The sequence below is a fragment of the Lutjanus erythropterus genome, chromosome 12 (assembly GCF_056507025.1).
Source record: "Lutjanus erythropterus isolate fLutEry1 chromosome 12, fLutEry1.hap2, whole genome shotgun sequence".
Taxonomy (NCBI): domain Eukaryota; kingdom Metazoa; phylum Chordata; class Actinopteri; order Lutjaniformes; family Lutjanidae; genus Lutjanus; species Lutjanus erythropterus.
In genome coordinates this window covers 28,253,491-28,271,563 of record NC_139328.1, presented here as the reverse complement: position 1 = coordinate 28,271,563, position 18,073 = coordinate 28,253,491, and the positions used below count along the sequence as shown (strand labels likewise).

The following is an 18,073-nucleotide window of genomic DNA, read 5'->3' as shown; positions in this document are numbered from 1 at the left end:
AAACTTCTTTTCTGGGGCAGAATAACTTTTTTGGTTTGCCCATTTCATGTTAATTAGAGTTCAAATTAATGCTGAATGTTTGCGAAATGAGTTGCTGTCTGTGTATGAGTCTGAAGAAATCAGTAACTCCTTCTTCTCCATTAACTCTTCTTTTAGAAGGAGTAGATGTTTATAATGTTTAAACTGAGAAATATATTAATGGAGTCTGGCAGGCAGGCAGTAAGGCAGGCAGTAACTGCACTCCTACAATGTTGATTGATGCTCACTAATCCCCTCATGCTCCAGAGAGGAAATAGATCTGTATTAAGGATAAAATGGTTGCTCTGATCAAACACTGAATAAACTCTAACCTCTCTCAATTCTCTTTTTCTTCTGTAAACACCACATCTTTGTTTCTGTCTCTGAGTTTCTGATGGAGATGGCTGTGTGCAGTGTATTAGCATTGTGTGCTTTAAAACTAGAAAACCGCTGCATTCAGCACAGAGCTGCAGCTGTGGGAAGAGAGTGATCTGATTCAGCCCCCAGTAACCAGGACAGCTGCAGTGTCCAGCGGCTCAACTCTGCTGAACTAGCACACAGACCCTGAACGCCACACACAGTCCACATTCATGGTATTTAAACTGTTGCACAGATCTACACATTCATCCACCATTTTTTTTTTTTTATACCCGCTTATCCTGTGCAGGGTCACAGAGGGCTCTAGAGTCTGTCCCAGTACACACTGGTTGAAAGCCGCGCTGAGTTTTGGTAGCCATACAAAAACAAATTTTTATCCTTACACTCAGGGATTGTAAATACTATATTAGAGCAAAAATCAGGCAACATCATACTCATCAGGATACAGCGGTTATGTTTCAATGTAATGCAATATATTGCATTGGATATATTGTAAGCAGGGTGATATATTGCTTTTGTAAGTCTAATTTTAGGAATACAGTCATAGAAAATCAGAAAGTGTAGATGACTAACAATACTGCTATCAAGTGGTCAGGGATTAAAACACAACACAAAATGAGCCACTGCCAGATATCTTTATCTGGATATCTCATCACAATACAGTGTTTTAGAGAATGAATACAGTATCCCAAAACAAAATATTCTATCAACATTTTTTTACACTCCTAATCAAAATGTTTTATGCAGTCGTCTTCTTTCATCGAACAAAAAAGACAAACTTCTCAAACCTTGTGCTGTAAACCCAAACTGCTATACAAGAACTTTGCCTAAATAAAACAGCAAAATACAAAGTAAAACTGGGGAAATGGACATGTAACAACACACACGTTATTACTGTTGCTCACATACAAACAGCCATACACCGGTCACTCCATTTTCACTTCATTTCACAGTATATTTAGGAATCTTGTGCAAACAAAATAAACATTTTCCACTGCAACCCAACCGAGACTGGCTAATAACAGAGCTGTACCACAATACCAGAATTTTAAACTTTGATACTATAGTATAAGAAACGATGAATACCTCTTACAACACCACACACCAAGAACGAACACAGTCCTGGCACACAAAACAGGATTTTTTTTTTGTCTAATATTGTCTTGTTTTGCTGCAAAACAAATTTTATGCCAGACATGAAGACTGAACTGAGAACTGAGACTGAACTTACTGTTTTAAACACAGTACTGAAAACGCATCAATACTTTTGATAGTCTAACCAGATTTTTTATTTTTAACAAAAACACTCTTCATATGGATCATGGTAGCCAAGAGATGTAAGCCTACTGGGTGAAACATTCCAGAGTTAAAAAATCAACTTGCTCTTCAAACAATCCATGTAATAGTGACACTATTTCTAGTATAATTACCTTAAAAACTACTGCAATTTCTTGTTATGTATCGGCCAGCGTAACACTGTTTGAATCTAGTCGGGAAACTTTGTGTCAACCTCCTCTGTCTTTGGTACGTTTCCCGTCTGCCTCCCTACAATATATAGACTTAAAAGAGGCATAAACGCGGACAGTGTAGAGGTAATGGTATTGCTGGCCTCATCCAAGCTAAAAGAATAGTCACAGTCTGGTCTGTCAGTACATCACAGGGTTTGTGAAAGTGTGCGGGGGTTTGCGGAAGAGGTGGGAGGATATAAAATGTCATAGTTTGTCTGTCACCGAGCTCATTCAGCAGCACCTCATCAATGACCTCATGGTCCTGCATTCAATAACTCTGCACACACACACACCCAGGGATTGGCCTTGTGTGTGGGCAAGAAGTGCTGTGTGATGTGTGTGCATGAGTGTGTGATGGTTGAGGAGGGTGATGGTGACATACGAGTACAAAACAGCGACAGATGAAGCCCTGAGCGACAGAGGAATGAGATCTATGATACGTTTACACGGACAATATTTCTTTAATGTGATTGAAATCATTCTGATCAGAAATTCCAATTTAACTGTTTGCATAGATGCTAAATAAAGTTATTTGATTAAATGTGTTTCCATGCCCCAAAGCATCAATCAGTATATAACTTTTTTCACATGCTCAAACTGGTTTCGCCCACCTGAAGCATCTAATCTGCTAGAAATATAACACAGAAAGAAGTAATCTTTAAGGTAGACCCACATTGTATCCCGGGAACTTCGGTTGGGGAGATGAACGATGTCATCATCCATTGCAATGGCAGACAGTCATCGACCACTGAGCCCCCTACCATCAAAACATCTGTATTTGAGGTGGTGTGTTCCCTCAGAGCTGCTGTTTTTGACACGTAGGAGAGAAAATAAATATAACCAGTTGCTGCTGCATTACATCTCCATGTTCTGTTTATTACTTTCTTTTTTAAACACAACTAAATTACAGACATGTTGCCCTTTTAGACCCAATAACGATATCACTGTTCATCACAGTGCTTCACTATGGACATCATCTTATGCTAATTCGATTGGCATCGCTAAACTCTACTGGGAACAATATTAGTGTCTTAAATCTTTTAAGGTTTCTAACAGAAAAGTTTTGTCCCTCGCAGAAACTCATTTGTGACACGTCACCAACCCCCGCCTGGGGTAGATGTCCACAGAAAGAATATACTCCGACCGGAGAGAAATGATCGGATTTAGCGTATACATGGTTAGGATTTTCCTGTCAGATTATCAGAGGTTTACACAATGCCTTACAGCATGGTTGAATATCCCAGTCTCCTCCGATTGAGCTGTTTACATGAGGCACTTTTATTCTGATTATTTGTGGTTATTAGCATCCGTGTTAAGACAGCTCATAATGCATGATTATATGTAAACATTAGATCTTTTCTACAGCAGATGTTTTGACTTGTGGTAGGAAAAACACATTAATGATGGCTCTTTTTTATTCAAGTAAGCCATGACAGTGTACCAGTATGCATGCTAACAGGACCCTGAAACTGAAACACGCCTGTGAAAAAGACAGCATAAATGATGCCTGCCACTTGCTCAGGTTCCATTACACCACTATCAATGTGCACACTGACTTTCAAAAACACACTTAAACATCATGACAATCACTGATTCTGACTGAGAAGTGTAAGGGATGTTACAAGAAAACAGCTGCTTTGATTTTAACCAAAAATATTTCAGGTTTTTGGTTACTGACACGAGCACACACAGATGTTGCACATCCAAACTCACATCTGCACACACAATACACACTGTTATTAAGTCACTGCCACAAAGACACATAATTACACATTTACAAACGATACATAAGTGGAGCTGAAAAAAAAAATGCAAATATTGTGATATGAGACTAGATATCATCTTAGATTTCAGATATTATTATATCATGATATGGCACAAGTGTTATCTTCTCCTGGTTTTAAATGGTGCATTACAGTTAAGTGATGTAATTTTATTTACTTACCAGACTCTCCTAGCTGTTTTATTATTTGCCTTTACCCACTTAGTCATTATATCCACATTATTAATGATTATTTATCTCATTTTGCCAATATTTTGTGAACAACAAATGGCAACAAACACTCATCCCTACAATATAGCAATTCCAGCTAAATGTATATACATAAAGCAGTCATTGCTTGGTGAAATGGTCATGGACAGTTTTTAACCTATTATATATGATGTTTTTGAATTAATATTACTTTTGCATTGTGTAGATGTTTAAGGTTCTGCTACTTTTGGCTACGTCATATATTGTTGGGTACATTAATCCACAGCAATGTAACACACTGTATAATTTAATCTATAATCACGGTTTAATGTTTATGGGCTTTTTTTTCACTAGCCCAGTTGTTATTTATTAGTGGGTATCAAACAACAACAAAGACTACAGTCACTTGTTGTTTAATCTAGGGCTGAAACATCAGACAGTAATGAAGAATGTCCATCCCAGTTTGTCGAAGTGAAATGTGATGTCTTTAAATGTTTTCTCAGTGTAAAACTCAAAGATATTCAGTTTAATACGATAAGAAATCGAGAAAAGTAGGAAATATTTATCTATTTTTGCATGAGAAATTACTTCAACAAAGAATCAATTATTAAAATAGTTTAATTCTTTTTTACCACTTGCCCAGTCATGGCAAGTGAGTTGCTGGATTTACGAGCCCAACACAGCATTATACTTGCACCAAGCAAGCAGACAACCTTTACTGTTGAGCCCTGAAATTGTTATTTTAAGAAAAATCTGTATATTGAGATATACAACATATATCACAGATCTGCTGAAAAAATATTGAGATACATCACCTTGCCCTAATCTAAGATTAATTTTCCATTCACTGGGAAATATCAAAAACCGACATCATCTCACACCCTCAATTTTCCTTCAATAGCATCTATAACACCTGCTGAAACTGCAGCTCATTGTTTGTGTGTCATCCATGTTTGTCTGTTGCAAGATCACTACTAAAATGAAAGAAAATGTAGAGGTCTACCTCTTCGTCATCGCTGGGCAGCCGTTGGTAGTCAGACTCTGACGTCTCCTGCAGCCTCTGGTACTCCGCTGTCTCCCCCATGGTGGGGCTCCTGCACCCGACCGGTACCTGCCCGGGGCTACGTGTCCTCAAAGTCCTCAAATAGCCACAGCTCCACTCCAGTGAGCAAACCCACTCACTTAGTCAGTCAGTCAGTCGGTCAGTCGGCCCCGCTGCGAGGTCTGCGCTGTCATCAGGAAGACAAATACAGGATTCTGCATGTCACTCCATTATTTCAGATACCCGAGCACATTATTTCTAATCATTTTAATGGACTACGCCTCCAGTACTCCCACCTTCATTGTCTTCTTCATTTAGGGAGAGTCAGCTTTCCTTGAAAATGGCTGGACGATGAGTTCATCATGTTCGCACAGTGATAACAGGGCTGCGTTCAGGCTGTAAAAACACAGGTGTTTATCTTTATGGAAATAGGTTTTAGTGATGCATTCCTCTGGCAAGCTGCAGAATGAACATACTCCTTATGTTTGCACTGTTGTGTGCAGGTGGGGATTCTTCCTCCTCTGAAGAAAACCTGAAAATACGCCTTTTTTTTGAAAGGTTGTTCAGTTTGTCCTTTTCAGATTCCGTTGGCTTACATCTCCAGGAAGCATCCGAGGTGTGAAACTGATCATGTATTGATCATTGTTGTCCTCACCGACAAGGAAACCCCATGCGTGGAAGCTGCTGCAGTTAGGATGGAGTGTCGGGATGATGTGGCCAAGGTGTGGCATTGGAGGTGACAGATCCGGCAGCCTCTATTTCTGTCGTCCCATCTCACACTGCGATAATCACCTCTACCCTCAATCTCTCCTCGCTGGCCACCTCGCTCATCTCTGCTGTCACCGTCTCTCTTGTTGGCCCTGCCTTAATGCTGACGCATGCTCTTCATATCCTCTCCCTCTCTCTGTGTTTCTATTTCCGTGCCCCAGGCATCGCTCTGGCCAGCTTACCTCTTCTCACTCATCGCTGGGAGTGAAATATCATTAAACAGGAGCTGTTTTTAATTTTTCACCTGTTTCATCTGCTTCCTTTGTGTGCATGCTTCTATTTTTTTCCTCGCCATAAACCTTGAGCAGCTGTCCAATCGGACTGGCAGCTCAGCTCTGACGATAAGACTGAAGTCTGGGATTTTTAACACCGCTTTGTCCTAAATGGACTTCCTGATTGCTCGGTCGATGCCTAATCCCTCGCTGTTGTTGTTATTGTTTTCCCCCCTCCTCTCCTCCTTTCAGTCCCTCACCCTCTAACCCGCTTTCCGCCACCCCTCCACTTGATTTTTTCTTTTTCCATTTCAGCCCCGGCTCGCTCGATGATGTGGTGAGTGGTCGCCCTCCTCTATTACCGTGGCAACATCAACCAATCCCACCTCCTCCCCGTTCCCCTGTGTCCTGTAGTCACGGCAATCCAGTCAGCGGTGGTCCTGATAGGAGCAGCCAATGGCAGCAAAGCATGCCGACATGGGGGAGGGAGGGAGAGGAGGGATGATGGCGAGAGGCGGGGGAGCACTAATGAGGAGAGTTAATCCTCCCTCTGAGAGGGAGAAAAACATGGCCATGCTGCTTTGTGTGTGTGTGTTTGTGTGTGTGTGTCAAAAGCACCTCGCCACTACAGGGAGGGTATCCAGGCCATCTGGATCCTTGCTGAGTGGACATCTGGATGGAGGGGAAAATAGAATAAAAGAACAATATATGTGTGTGTGTGTGTGTGTGTGTGTGTGTGTGTGTGTGTGTGTATATGTATGTATGACACTACCTCCCGGTCTGTCCCGTGTGCTAGCAGCACTGCAGTCCAACCACTGATGCCACTGTGCAAATCTTTAACACATGTAAATGACAGCAGTGCTTGCTGACTCATATGTCTCCAGCTTCTCCAGCCCTCAGTTCATGTCACTCAGTATTTTGTCTTCCCTCTTTCTATTTTAAATCACATAGAGTTGTTTTGATACCTTTTTTTTCCTTTCTGATACCAAGTGCAATACCTGAACTTATGCATACCAACCAATACTGAGCACTGACCCTATGACAGTGTGTTAAAAAAAAAAAAAGCATTTAGGATCTGACCTATAGGTACAGAAGAAGGCATACTTTATTAATCCCCTGGGGGAGATTAAATTCTTCACTCTGTTGTAATTTTTATAGAGACACAAGCCTGAAATACAACCACAAGCACAAACAGAACCTTTAGACATGCAATAATGGGAAGACACTGGAGCGAGAGGGCTGCACACATACGTATACATACATGTAGTCGGGTACTCTGCTTTGGTCGATGCTAGCAACCCTCGGTTCCCAAGCCAAGTCCTTATGGACTGAGCTACTGCTGCTCCAAATGTTGTTTTGATACCATATCAACCTCCATCTGTAGTGGAGGCAGGATATTTTACAGTTTAACAATAGCTTATTGTCCAAAATGATATGAGGTCACTGAAAGAGTAGACTTATACTAAATCTTTAATAATTATGTATAACTCAATAAAAAAAATTTAATTTAATTAAAGTTAATTAAACCTGAATGAAGAATATACATAAAATGCTGCCATAAAACTAACAAATAAAAACAACATGTTTTATGTTCTGGTGGAAATGGCATATCACACAACACATATGTGATGCTGATACTGATATTGACTGATATTGCTGTGATAGGCCAATATTGGGCCAATATTATCAGTCGACCAATATTGGTCAGGCTCTAATAGAATTATTTTTTTAACAGCTGTATACTACTAACCCTGTATGGTGTGGTATGATTGCTTTCATTGTTGTTTGGCCTGGTTCAGGTTAAACCCCGTGTCAAACATGAACAAATACATACAGAGAATGAATGCCATAGAATATGACTTCACCATCCTGGAAAAAAATGGCTTATGGAATGCTGCTGGGATGCTGCAGGGTCCCGTTTCAGGGTTAATGAATTATGTGGTATAATCCCATCATAGCCCTCTGAATCAAACTGAATCGTGAGGTGCCCTGGATCAGTGCAAAGACTCACCAACACTGATACCAGCATTGTAGTAACATCCCTAAAACTAGGGCCACATTGAAATATTCATCAGCCGATATTTGCCAACTCCAGCTATATCGGTCTACATGACTATCAGCATATATATTGTCTGATATGTGCCCAATTTTTAGCTTTTTGTTTTATAGGCAGCATTTTATGTATCTTTCATCCTTTTCTTAATTCAAGTTTAAGTCATTTTGGACAAAGTTTATTGTTAAACTCTAAAATATTCATTATATATCTGTGAAAATTGTTTGATAAGTACATCTAAGGGATCACTATGATATAGGCTGATATATTGCTGCAATTTTTTTAACTCCCTAATATTGTTATTGGCATCAACCCTAAAATTCCAGTGTCGGATTCTATCCTAAACTCCTTCTCCCCGCTCTCATCTCATTTGTGTCCTTATCTCCACCCCTTTCTTCTCCCTCTCCATCTCTCTGATTCCATTCCAGTCCTGTTGATGTCCTCAGGCCAGTTATTCGCAGCCCGCTGAGCAACATTCGCCTTTTGCTCTCATTCCTCCGCCTCTCCTCTGCTCTGTTGTTGAATCTGCTCGTCTGGAGGCTGGCTGTCACACATGTGAGCGGCACGCAACATCGCACTGTAAATACACAAACATGCGCTCACCTCCACACAAAGGCACATGTGCACGCATCAACGCACAAACGTGCCTGCAAAAACGGAAACCCAGAAACGCTGAGCAGGCAGCAACACAGTAGGGCTGCATGATATGGTAAAAATAAATCATATTTTCACGGATATTGCAGTTGCAATATGATTCACAATTAGTGGGAATGATAATTTTTGCATCACTATTTTCATTTTTACTTAAAAAAATATTCAAATTGTGATGATGTGACATTTGTTGGTGTCTGTACCAAACAAATATGTTTAATTATGTCTGGAGAAGGAGATCTGTAGGATGGGGCATCTCTGCAAAACTACAGTATGTCATTATAATGTCATTATAATAACAACCTCACTTTCATCCCACATTATACAAAAATATTTGTTTGACGCACATCAGGCCTTGGACATGTAAATGTGCATAGGAGGATATAATATGCAGTATCACAAACTATGATCTCAAACACGGTTACACACGCACAATCAAAAACAGTAAACAATCTAACTACGATATGAAGTATAAAATGCACAAGACAGAGGAACAAAGTAACACAGAGCTAGATGGTAAAGAAAATGAAGAAGCAGTAGGAGAGAGACAGTCAGACAGACTGAGAGCGGACATCCTGGGCAGTCGAAGCCGTGATAAATGGAGCAGGGATGAGCTGTGGTGTCATGTGAGGTCGCTGCTCCCCCATCACCTCCCTCTAATGAAGTTAACACGCACACTTACAGATTGTATGGTAGTTTGGTAAGACAAGGGGCAAGGCTGCAGTAGTGTAAAAATATTCAAGTGATCATAGAACAAAGCCAGGAGTATTAAAGTAGGATAAATTTTTTTATTGTATTTATTCATATTTCATTTTAACTGGAAGGTGTAATGAATGTACATGAAAAGAATGAAATAAAAAGAAAAGGCAGATTTAACCAGTTTGGTTCAGGTGGTCGGGATCATGAGGACAATTTTCTCTGATGATGTAGTGTTATAGCTTTTAACTAGTGGTCGACCAATATGGATTTTATTTAATGGCCGATGCGATATTTATAGAGCTGGGTGGCTAATGTCCAATATATAATGCATAGATCATGATAGTGGAGTTTTTTGTATCTGACAGAACAGTCATATATAATTTCATTATTCCATGCACATTACAACATACATACGTGGTTATCTTAGCAGGTAACGTTGTTTTAGATTTTTATTGGGTTCTGCTGTAGATTTCAGAATCTGGTACATAAGGAACAGTAAATATGTCAGAAGTTACGTCATTAAACTGTATCATTCTATACATGATTATAACATAATATTTATACTGTTTTAGTACTATTTCAGATTGGATTTGCTGTCATTTCAGATGAGAGAAACATTTTAATATTTAGAAAAGACGATGGTGACTGAAGACATAAAGTAAAGTAAGTAAGTAAAATATGAGATAAGATAATTTTCATATGCCTGATATTTGGATAATCAAAAGACCTGTTTATCTACTGGAGTCAGTAAACTGGATATGTACTGCAGTAATTTAACAACCAAAGCTTTGGTAATAAAATATTAAAAAGTAAGTAAAGGCAAAAGAAGACAATAAAATGCCTGAAGCCCTTTTTTTTGAACAAAGCAAATATTTTATACAAAGAAAATGACTGTGTGGCCATTATAGAGTCACAGGAAGAATGTGGACATGTTCTTGACTCCATGAATTTCTATATTTTGTACATCTTCATTCCATACTTTGCATAGAGTTGTCTGTTCTATTTTAATAAAAATAAATAAAAAATATTTCCTGTATAAAACTTCCCTGACATTTAATGTCAAAATTCATCTTAATTTGGACAGAAAAAAATGTGCATTTGTATGTCATTACTGTACCTTCTAATTCATGGACATGCAATTATTTTTCGTTTATCTCATCTCTATATTTGATCTCCTTTTTTAATATGCAAGCTTTTATTTTATACATCTTATATTTCTTATGTATCTTATATTTTTTGGTCATTTTCATATGCCTTTAAACCTATGATATGACTTACTCACAGGGCACCACACCTTCACCTCTGACCTTTCTGCTTCCATTACAGACCACATTTCACACACTCTCCTCCAGACACCTGGAAAAGCCCTTTAATAACCAAATGCTGGGCTTCAACCTTTGACCCAAGAAGCTTCATTTGTCAGGTATGTTGTGTCAGGGGGAAGGTAAAGCTGAGCCTGTTAAAACATGTAAACGCCTTCTCTGTCCTCGTGATGGAGAGCGAGGAGAAGCAGAGCAGACAGGCTGTGGGTGTAACGGCTCAGCGTTCCCAGCCCAAATATCACAGGCCGTTTAAAAGCTCCCTTTAAGAGACCGTTCTGAGTCCTTAAAGACGAAAAGGACTGGGACTCTGGGGTCCCTCCTGTCTCTTTACGACTGTTGGTGGGCAGAGTGCAGGCTCTGGGGGCAGCAATAAGCTTTAGAACAGCAGCAGGATGAAATCCCTGATGTCTACTACTGATGTGGGGCTCGTAGGGTGGAAATATAATCAGGGTAGTGACTGGACAGAGCAGAGGAAGAGGTGGTGTACTGTATCTGTGTGTGTGTGTGTGTGAGAGAGAGCGAGAGAGTTTGCATACGTGTTTGAATAGTGCATTTTCTTTGGACCCTCTTTAACAATATCACATCAATATAAAGTATGATATATAATGAATATATAATGATGATTTTCTATTTTGTCTGACTAACAATTAACGAAAGTTGTTCTATAGATGTCACTTTGGGTTTTGGTCACTTACGATGGATATTTATCTTTTTTAAAATTTGATTAGTATAACTGAATACAAAACAATAAATACATTAATTGTAAAAGGCAGTATGAATTAGTGGTAGTCCTGATACTAACATCATTGAATGTATTTTCCAAAATGAAAATGCAATGCAATGTAGTGAAGTATAAGATTATACTGTACTATATTTTAAATGAGAGAAATTAAAGAAACTGAAGACTTGATTGTAGGCATACAAAATACATGGTATAGTATATATAATACTTTCTAAATGTGTCTTTTAGGACACTAATTGCAGTTAAATCCACATTATATTAGATACGCCTATATTTTCTGGATATCTCCAGCTATTTAGAACTGCACTTCTATGAAGTTAGGAACTCACATCAACAAGAGTGGTAGAGCTGCAACAATTAGTTGATTAATTGATCAGATTATTCTGAAGCTGACTCATCATAACACTTTCAACTTAAATTATCTAAGAAAAAAAGACGTATAATGTATGTATAAATATGTCTCTCCAACCAATCCTGTATATCCACTATATATACAAAATTTGTTTTGTTTTGTTTTTTCTTCAGAATTTAATGGAAAATGAAGAACTTAGAACTGAACAGCAGTCAAACTTTTCTACATCAAAAGTCTGTTCATGAGCTGTAGATGAGCTTAAAATGGGTAACAGACCTGTTTCTGTTGAATGAATCCTTTTCAAGCTCAATTCAGGCAGCCAACACTTAAAAAGTACCCATGAAAAAGAAATATTTCTTCTTATAGGTCATGCTAGCACCACCCACCCACAGCTTCTAGTCAGAGATCAAATCTTGTTGACTTAGGCGATGACTTCACCTCGCTGAGGGTGAAAAACACCAGACGTGCTACCAGATGATTCACGACTCTACGATATGAAAAGAGACGTTCAGATTGACCAATGACTGCGCAACTAATCTGAGCTCAGTGCCCCCGGGAAGATGTTGACACAGTAAAAGCGTAATCGGCCAGTGAGGAAGCTGATGGAGCTGTGGTCAGGGTGTGGACTGTGGGGAAACGGTACAGCAGCTCCTTCAGCGTTCCTGTTCTGCTTATATTTTTACCTTTACCTTCAACAGTAGCAAGCTGAAACCTGACTGTTGATCCACGTGCTGTCAGTCCAAATTAAACCTCTTTTCTCTCTCTAAATCCGCACCATATGCTGAAAACTCTTAATAAGGTTTTCAAGAAAAACATGTAATGTTGCTGCTGCCTCATTTCTGGGGAAAAAAAACTGTATATCAGAACATTATCATTGTCTTAGTTAAAAAGACACCACAACTATTTCAATATCTAATTCATCTTTTAAGTCATTGATCAAGTAGCCTCCTGTATATCATTGTAAAGTCAATATTTTTGCTTGGTTGAACAAAAAATATAGCAATTTTAAGATGCGACTGTAGACTCTCACTATCATTTTTAACATTATTCCATTATTCTATTTGTCAGAAAATACTCAGAAAATGAAACATGGTGGACTCATTAGGTCATTATACACAAATAAAAACATACTTGTGAATATTATATTCCATTTCTGTCATATTATGCCAATAGATCATTATGAATCTCATACAATGGACCTTTATATGTTTAATTTGTGAAAAGCCACTTTCAACCGTGGGGCTTCCTGCTGGCAAAGAGAATTTAAGGTACCAACCATGACTTGCTGAATCTGATGTTGACTATCAAATTGAGGGGAAAACTAAAAGGTTAAGATGCTGACCATGAACTGCATCATTCCCAGTTAGAGTCTGGGAACCATGTTTCTCATTTCCTGTCATCCTGCCATCTTATTGCTTTTGATGTATTTCATAATGGCACAAAATGCCCAAATTGCTAAACAATGTATTGCATTAGTAGTGCATTTTTCATATCACAGAGATGCCGCATGAAACAAAAAAAAAATCTTTTCTTTCAGGTTTATGTTAGATTCACTCCTATAAGATCAATAGTTTTATCCATTCATCTAATCAGTTTATCATGTTTAGGTGTAATTGACAGTAATACCCTGGGTAGGGGATGTGCTAACAGACAAATTGTTATTCTATTCGGATTAATAAAGTATCACATTCTGACTTTGTGTCATATTGGCTGCCTTTTTTTATCACGAGAAAAAAAAAACACCATGTACAGCTTTAAGCAGTAAGTCTGTAAACCTAATGAAAAGGATGTGGTTGAAAGATGGCTTGTCCCCAACCCAGCAGGCTCAGTTTGGATCAATCATGGCTGGGCACAGAGTCAAACATCCTAATGGCTTCCATTTACTGTAGAACACACAATATTTCATGGTGAGTTGTCAGGAGAAATATTATCCTCAACAAATCCCCTCTCATCACCCCTTTCCCAGAAAGATTTCCACTTCGGCTGAATGAGAGGTGGACAGGCACGCTGAACAAATCCACTGCGGACAGAGGTGTGTGAGAGAGATGAAGAGACAAAGAGGATACGTGTGTGTGTGTGTGTGTGTGTGAATGTGACAGAGTGAGAGATAGATAGACCTTCATGCTATATAATCCTCAGCTCTCATGTTGTCTTTCTGGGAAGTGTTGAGGGGACACGTGAGTGTGTGTGGTGTTAGCTTTCCTCTGTCCCTGCAGGCTAAACAGGTGGGATTTAAGAGGGTGATCTGAAGCCTGCGGGGCAACACCGGGCCTGCAGGGCAGCACAGAAGAGGATTAGGGGGACAGGAGGATGGGACGAGGGTCCCACTGTTTCACTTAATCTGTGTGTGCATGTGTGGTGGTGCCAAGGTCACAGGTGATGAGGTATGCAAATCATCAGAGGCAAAAGCCCTCTGTGTTTCACTGCCATCTGGGTGCCTGCTCCTGCTTCATGCCAAGGGCTTTGTGTGTGTGTGTGTGTGTGTGTGTGTGTGTGTGTGTGTGTGTGTGTGTGTGTGTGTGTGTGTGTGTGTGTGTAGTGACATTGAAGTGAGACACTGAACATACTAACTCATTCACACCCTCAGCTCACATGCCAACCCTGCTGTCCTAGAATCAAGGCAGATCCCACATATGGTCCCTGCAGTTTAAACTGGGCACTGTGATCAAGGGCAACAATATATTATCAATCAATAATCTATCATCTATCAACTTTCTATCTATTAATTGGGCCTGACACTTTCTGAATGATTGGTCAACATGTTCAAGTCATTAGTGTTAGTTTAATATGGAGAAGAGAAGCACTTCTTAATCCATTATTACATTAAAGTAGCGGCACAAATCACAACGTTGGTCCCCAGCCCAAGAGGACTGAAAAGCTGAGTGGATAAAATGTTTATTTTTGATGGCATGTGTGTGGATTTTACTCTATCTGACTGCTTTCTGAACAAGGGCTAGTCATTCTTAACAATAGGTTGATACCAACTGTCACTGACCTGACTTCAAACTTGAAAGCTTTGAGTTTTGCCATATTTTGTTGTTTTAGTGTTTATTTTATAATGTTAGGTTATCCCGTTTAATTTTCCATCAGCATGTTACTAATGTGGCTATAACATCTGGGGTGATGTTGGACTGATGTTGTAATACTGAGGGACAAGCATCAAGAGACACTGAATTGAAAAAAAATGAATTTTAGTGAAATAAAGGTCAGCATGATAGCATCAGCAAACTCTTTTTTGTTTATTTCCCATAAATCACATTCCTTCAACGTTGTTTGACTCTAAATTGTTCCCCTGGTCATCCACACACACACACACACACACACACACACACACACACACACACACACACACACACACACACACACACACACACAGTTAAAACTCTATTTCAAACTATCTGCTGTTATCTTTTCTTCATCTGGCCACATGGGGGCAGCATGACACAGTCAAAGGAAAAAGTCACAAGCAGGAGTAAGACCTGTAGTCCAAATCTGATTTTCTACCTCATGCCTTTTATTAAAGACACTGAACAGAAAAATAAATAATTTAAAAATGGGCTTGGCTTGATTTCATAGTATCTGGTCCCAAAATGTGCTTGAGGAAAGGTGGAGGGCAGCTGTAATGAAGGTGTTCAGAAGCAGAATGGGAACATTTTAAACCAAACAATATATGTTTGAAATCACATTGGACTTTTCATCATTTTTATAATATTTAAGTAAAGACTACACAGTAAGTAAAGTTATTCGGCAGAGATAAGAAAAGGCTGCAGGCTCTAACAGATGCCAGGTTACATGTTAATAATTCTCTATAATGTCTGTCAGCAGCTTCCAGGGACATAATCTCTTCTATTTTTGGAAAAAGCAGACGTTCTTCCCTTGGACTGATATCAACATGCAGAACTGTGCTGTTCATTCTGCAGTTTGGCAGTGAGAAAAAGTGAAATGCCAGCTTAATGATTTCTATCCACACACACAGAGCATGGCCTCAGAAACAGCCTGACAGATGGCATTTTAAGGACTAGAATATTACAGCATAAAGGTCAAAGTGAAGTGCAGGTCCAAATGTTAAAAATCCTCAATTTATCAACTTGTAAAAAGTTCTATAACTTCATGCACAAGTTCCCACCAAACTGAAGAATTACTAGAAATAACCTGTCTTGGAAAAAAAAAAATTAAAGACTTTCAAACTTTTAATGGCTTAAAATGGATCATTTAAGACTTTTGGGGAAGTCTACTGGCTATCCTGTCTCATTTTCTGTTCAATGCACCTGCCTCAAACTGAAAAAAGTTGAGTAAGTGTGTGTGGGCGGTGATGTGGGCTCTGTCACGGATCTGCAAGAAAGATTGCAAAATTGCACCATCACTGTCTAAAGTGGTACACAGGTGTGTGCGTGTGTGCAAGTGTGCATAAGTGCGTATAAGTGTGCCTGGTCAATATGTAAGCTGCTCTTCCGGTCCCCTCTGCCCACGAGGGAGTGATTCAGCGGCGTAACACCTGATAGGAGAGACAACAATACACACTGTATCCTGTGGCCCTGAGTGTGTGTCTGCAGGTGAAACACACACACACATACACACACACACACACACACACACAGAAGATAAGAAACAAAAATACAGCTTATCAAAAAACTGAAGCAATCCTTTACTACAGGAAAACACACTATAAGATTACCATGAAGGAAAACAACAAACTGTAGTGAATCTAGCCCTTTCCCACAGACACACACAGATAACCTGGATACACAGGTGCTATCAGTGAGACTCATCTGAGCGAGTTGTTTCTCAACATTATCACGCAAACACACAGCCAGAAATGTGACTGTGCTGCATGGTGTTAAACTGAGAGTGAGCCCTGAACTTCTATGATTCTGTAGGCTTCTCACCGGTTACTGTGCACTGAAGGAAAATCCTGATGTCTTCTAACCTGGGTGTTACTCTCATATTGTTGTCCATTGCTTGCAGCTATGAGCCTTATATCAGGCCTGGGTGATATCGCCGAAAAACCTGTCACGATAGTGAAGTTTCATATCCGTCGATATCGATAATTATTGATCGTGTAAGTTCTGACTGATATGTTGTGTACTCCAAAGGGTGGAAGTGGCTGAGAGGATAAAATAAGTTTGTTTTATTATATTGCAACAATATTACAGGGATGACTATTGGTGCTTTCACAAAATGTGAGATTTATTTATAAATAATCATCAGTAATGTGGATATAATGCCTAACTGAGTAAAGGCAAATATGAGATCAGCTGGAACAGTCTGGTAAACTCTCAAAATGACATCACTTAACTGTAATGCAGCCTTTAAAACCAGAAAAAGACAACACTTCTGACATCACGATATAATGATATCCAAAATCTATCACGATATCTAGTGTCATATCACAATACAATATAATGTCGTTATATTATTGCCCAGCCCTACCTTATAATCAATAGAAATGTAAAATAATTGTCTTTGAGTTGGACAAAAAGTAAACAGAAAGTAGCTCAAGTTGGCAACACAGCAGATCCACGTCTAGGTCAACTTGCCAGTTGACTAGCTAAATGCACGGCGGTTTGTTTAACCTGCTAGAAAAGTAAAAGTACAATTTTTTTGACAGAGGTGGATCCACTGTGTTCTGCATTTTGTTACAACAGCTGCAAGGATTCCTAGACTACTTTTTATGTTTACTTTAAGTGTTCGAGAATATCTCTGTTACAGTTCTTTGGAAAGTTCTTTGGAGGCTGACGCTCCTTGCCTCAAGGATAGTGTGTAAAAAGTTATCATGACCAATGGACACAAAAATAGCATATATCATATTTTCTGAGACATTTTGCCTTTATTGGTGGAGGCAGTAGATACAGACGGGAAATACAGGTGGAGACAGACAAATGGTCTGACAATATAGGTCCCCTGCTTGAATCTAACCAGGACGCTGCAGTTATATTACGGTATATGTCACCAACTATGAGGCCACCAAGCCACCACGAAATTCCCTTTTAGAGAGACAACTTGAATAAGACCAGAGATGAATCATGTCTGTGGTGACAAACTGACACCAGATGTAGGTGATACACTATCGGCATCAGACTGTGCCTACAATGCTAATCACATGTGAATAGTGGTCACTGTCCTGAGGTTTATGTTTCATCTTTGTAAAAGCAGAGCTTGAATTGAAAACTATGAGGAGCTCTAGCCTTCTAGCCTGTAGCTGTGACTCGCCAGTGTCACAAGGTGATCTATTACAGGGTCACTTCATCAGGAAACCTGATGCGTTAACAACACGGCGAACATACAATACACCCGGAAGCAGCAGACAGCACGCCAGTCCTCAGGGGGGCTGGTAACGCAATACCTGCGTATCTATG

The 18,073-nt window shown here is 39.4% G+C and overlaps 1 protein-coding gene across 4 annotated transcripts in view; it reads right to left on the bottom strand.

Moving 5' to 3' along the window:
• Positions 1–18,073, bottom strand: part of tnk2b (tyrosine kinase, non-receptor, 2b) — a 74,656-nt gene that overhangs the window by 39,976 nt on the left and 16,607 nt on the right. For 2 of the 4 annotated variants that reach the window (XM_084732342.1, XM_084732344.1), the window contains exon 1: positions 4,880–6,109. The exons of 1 other annotated variant lie outside the window; for it this stretch is intronic. In XM_084732342.1, coding sequence (XP_084588468.1) covers positions 4,880–4,960 — 81 coding nt within the window. In that variant the 5' untranslated portion in view covers positions 4,961–6,109. Of the gene's footprint in view, positions 1–4,879; positions 6,110–18,073 lie in introns of those variants that run through there. One more of the 4 variants, XM_084732340.1, reaches the window with a different exon arrangement.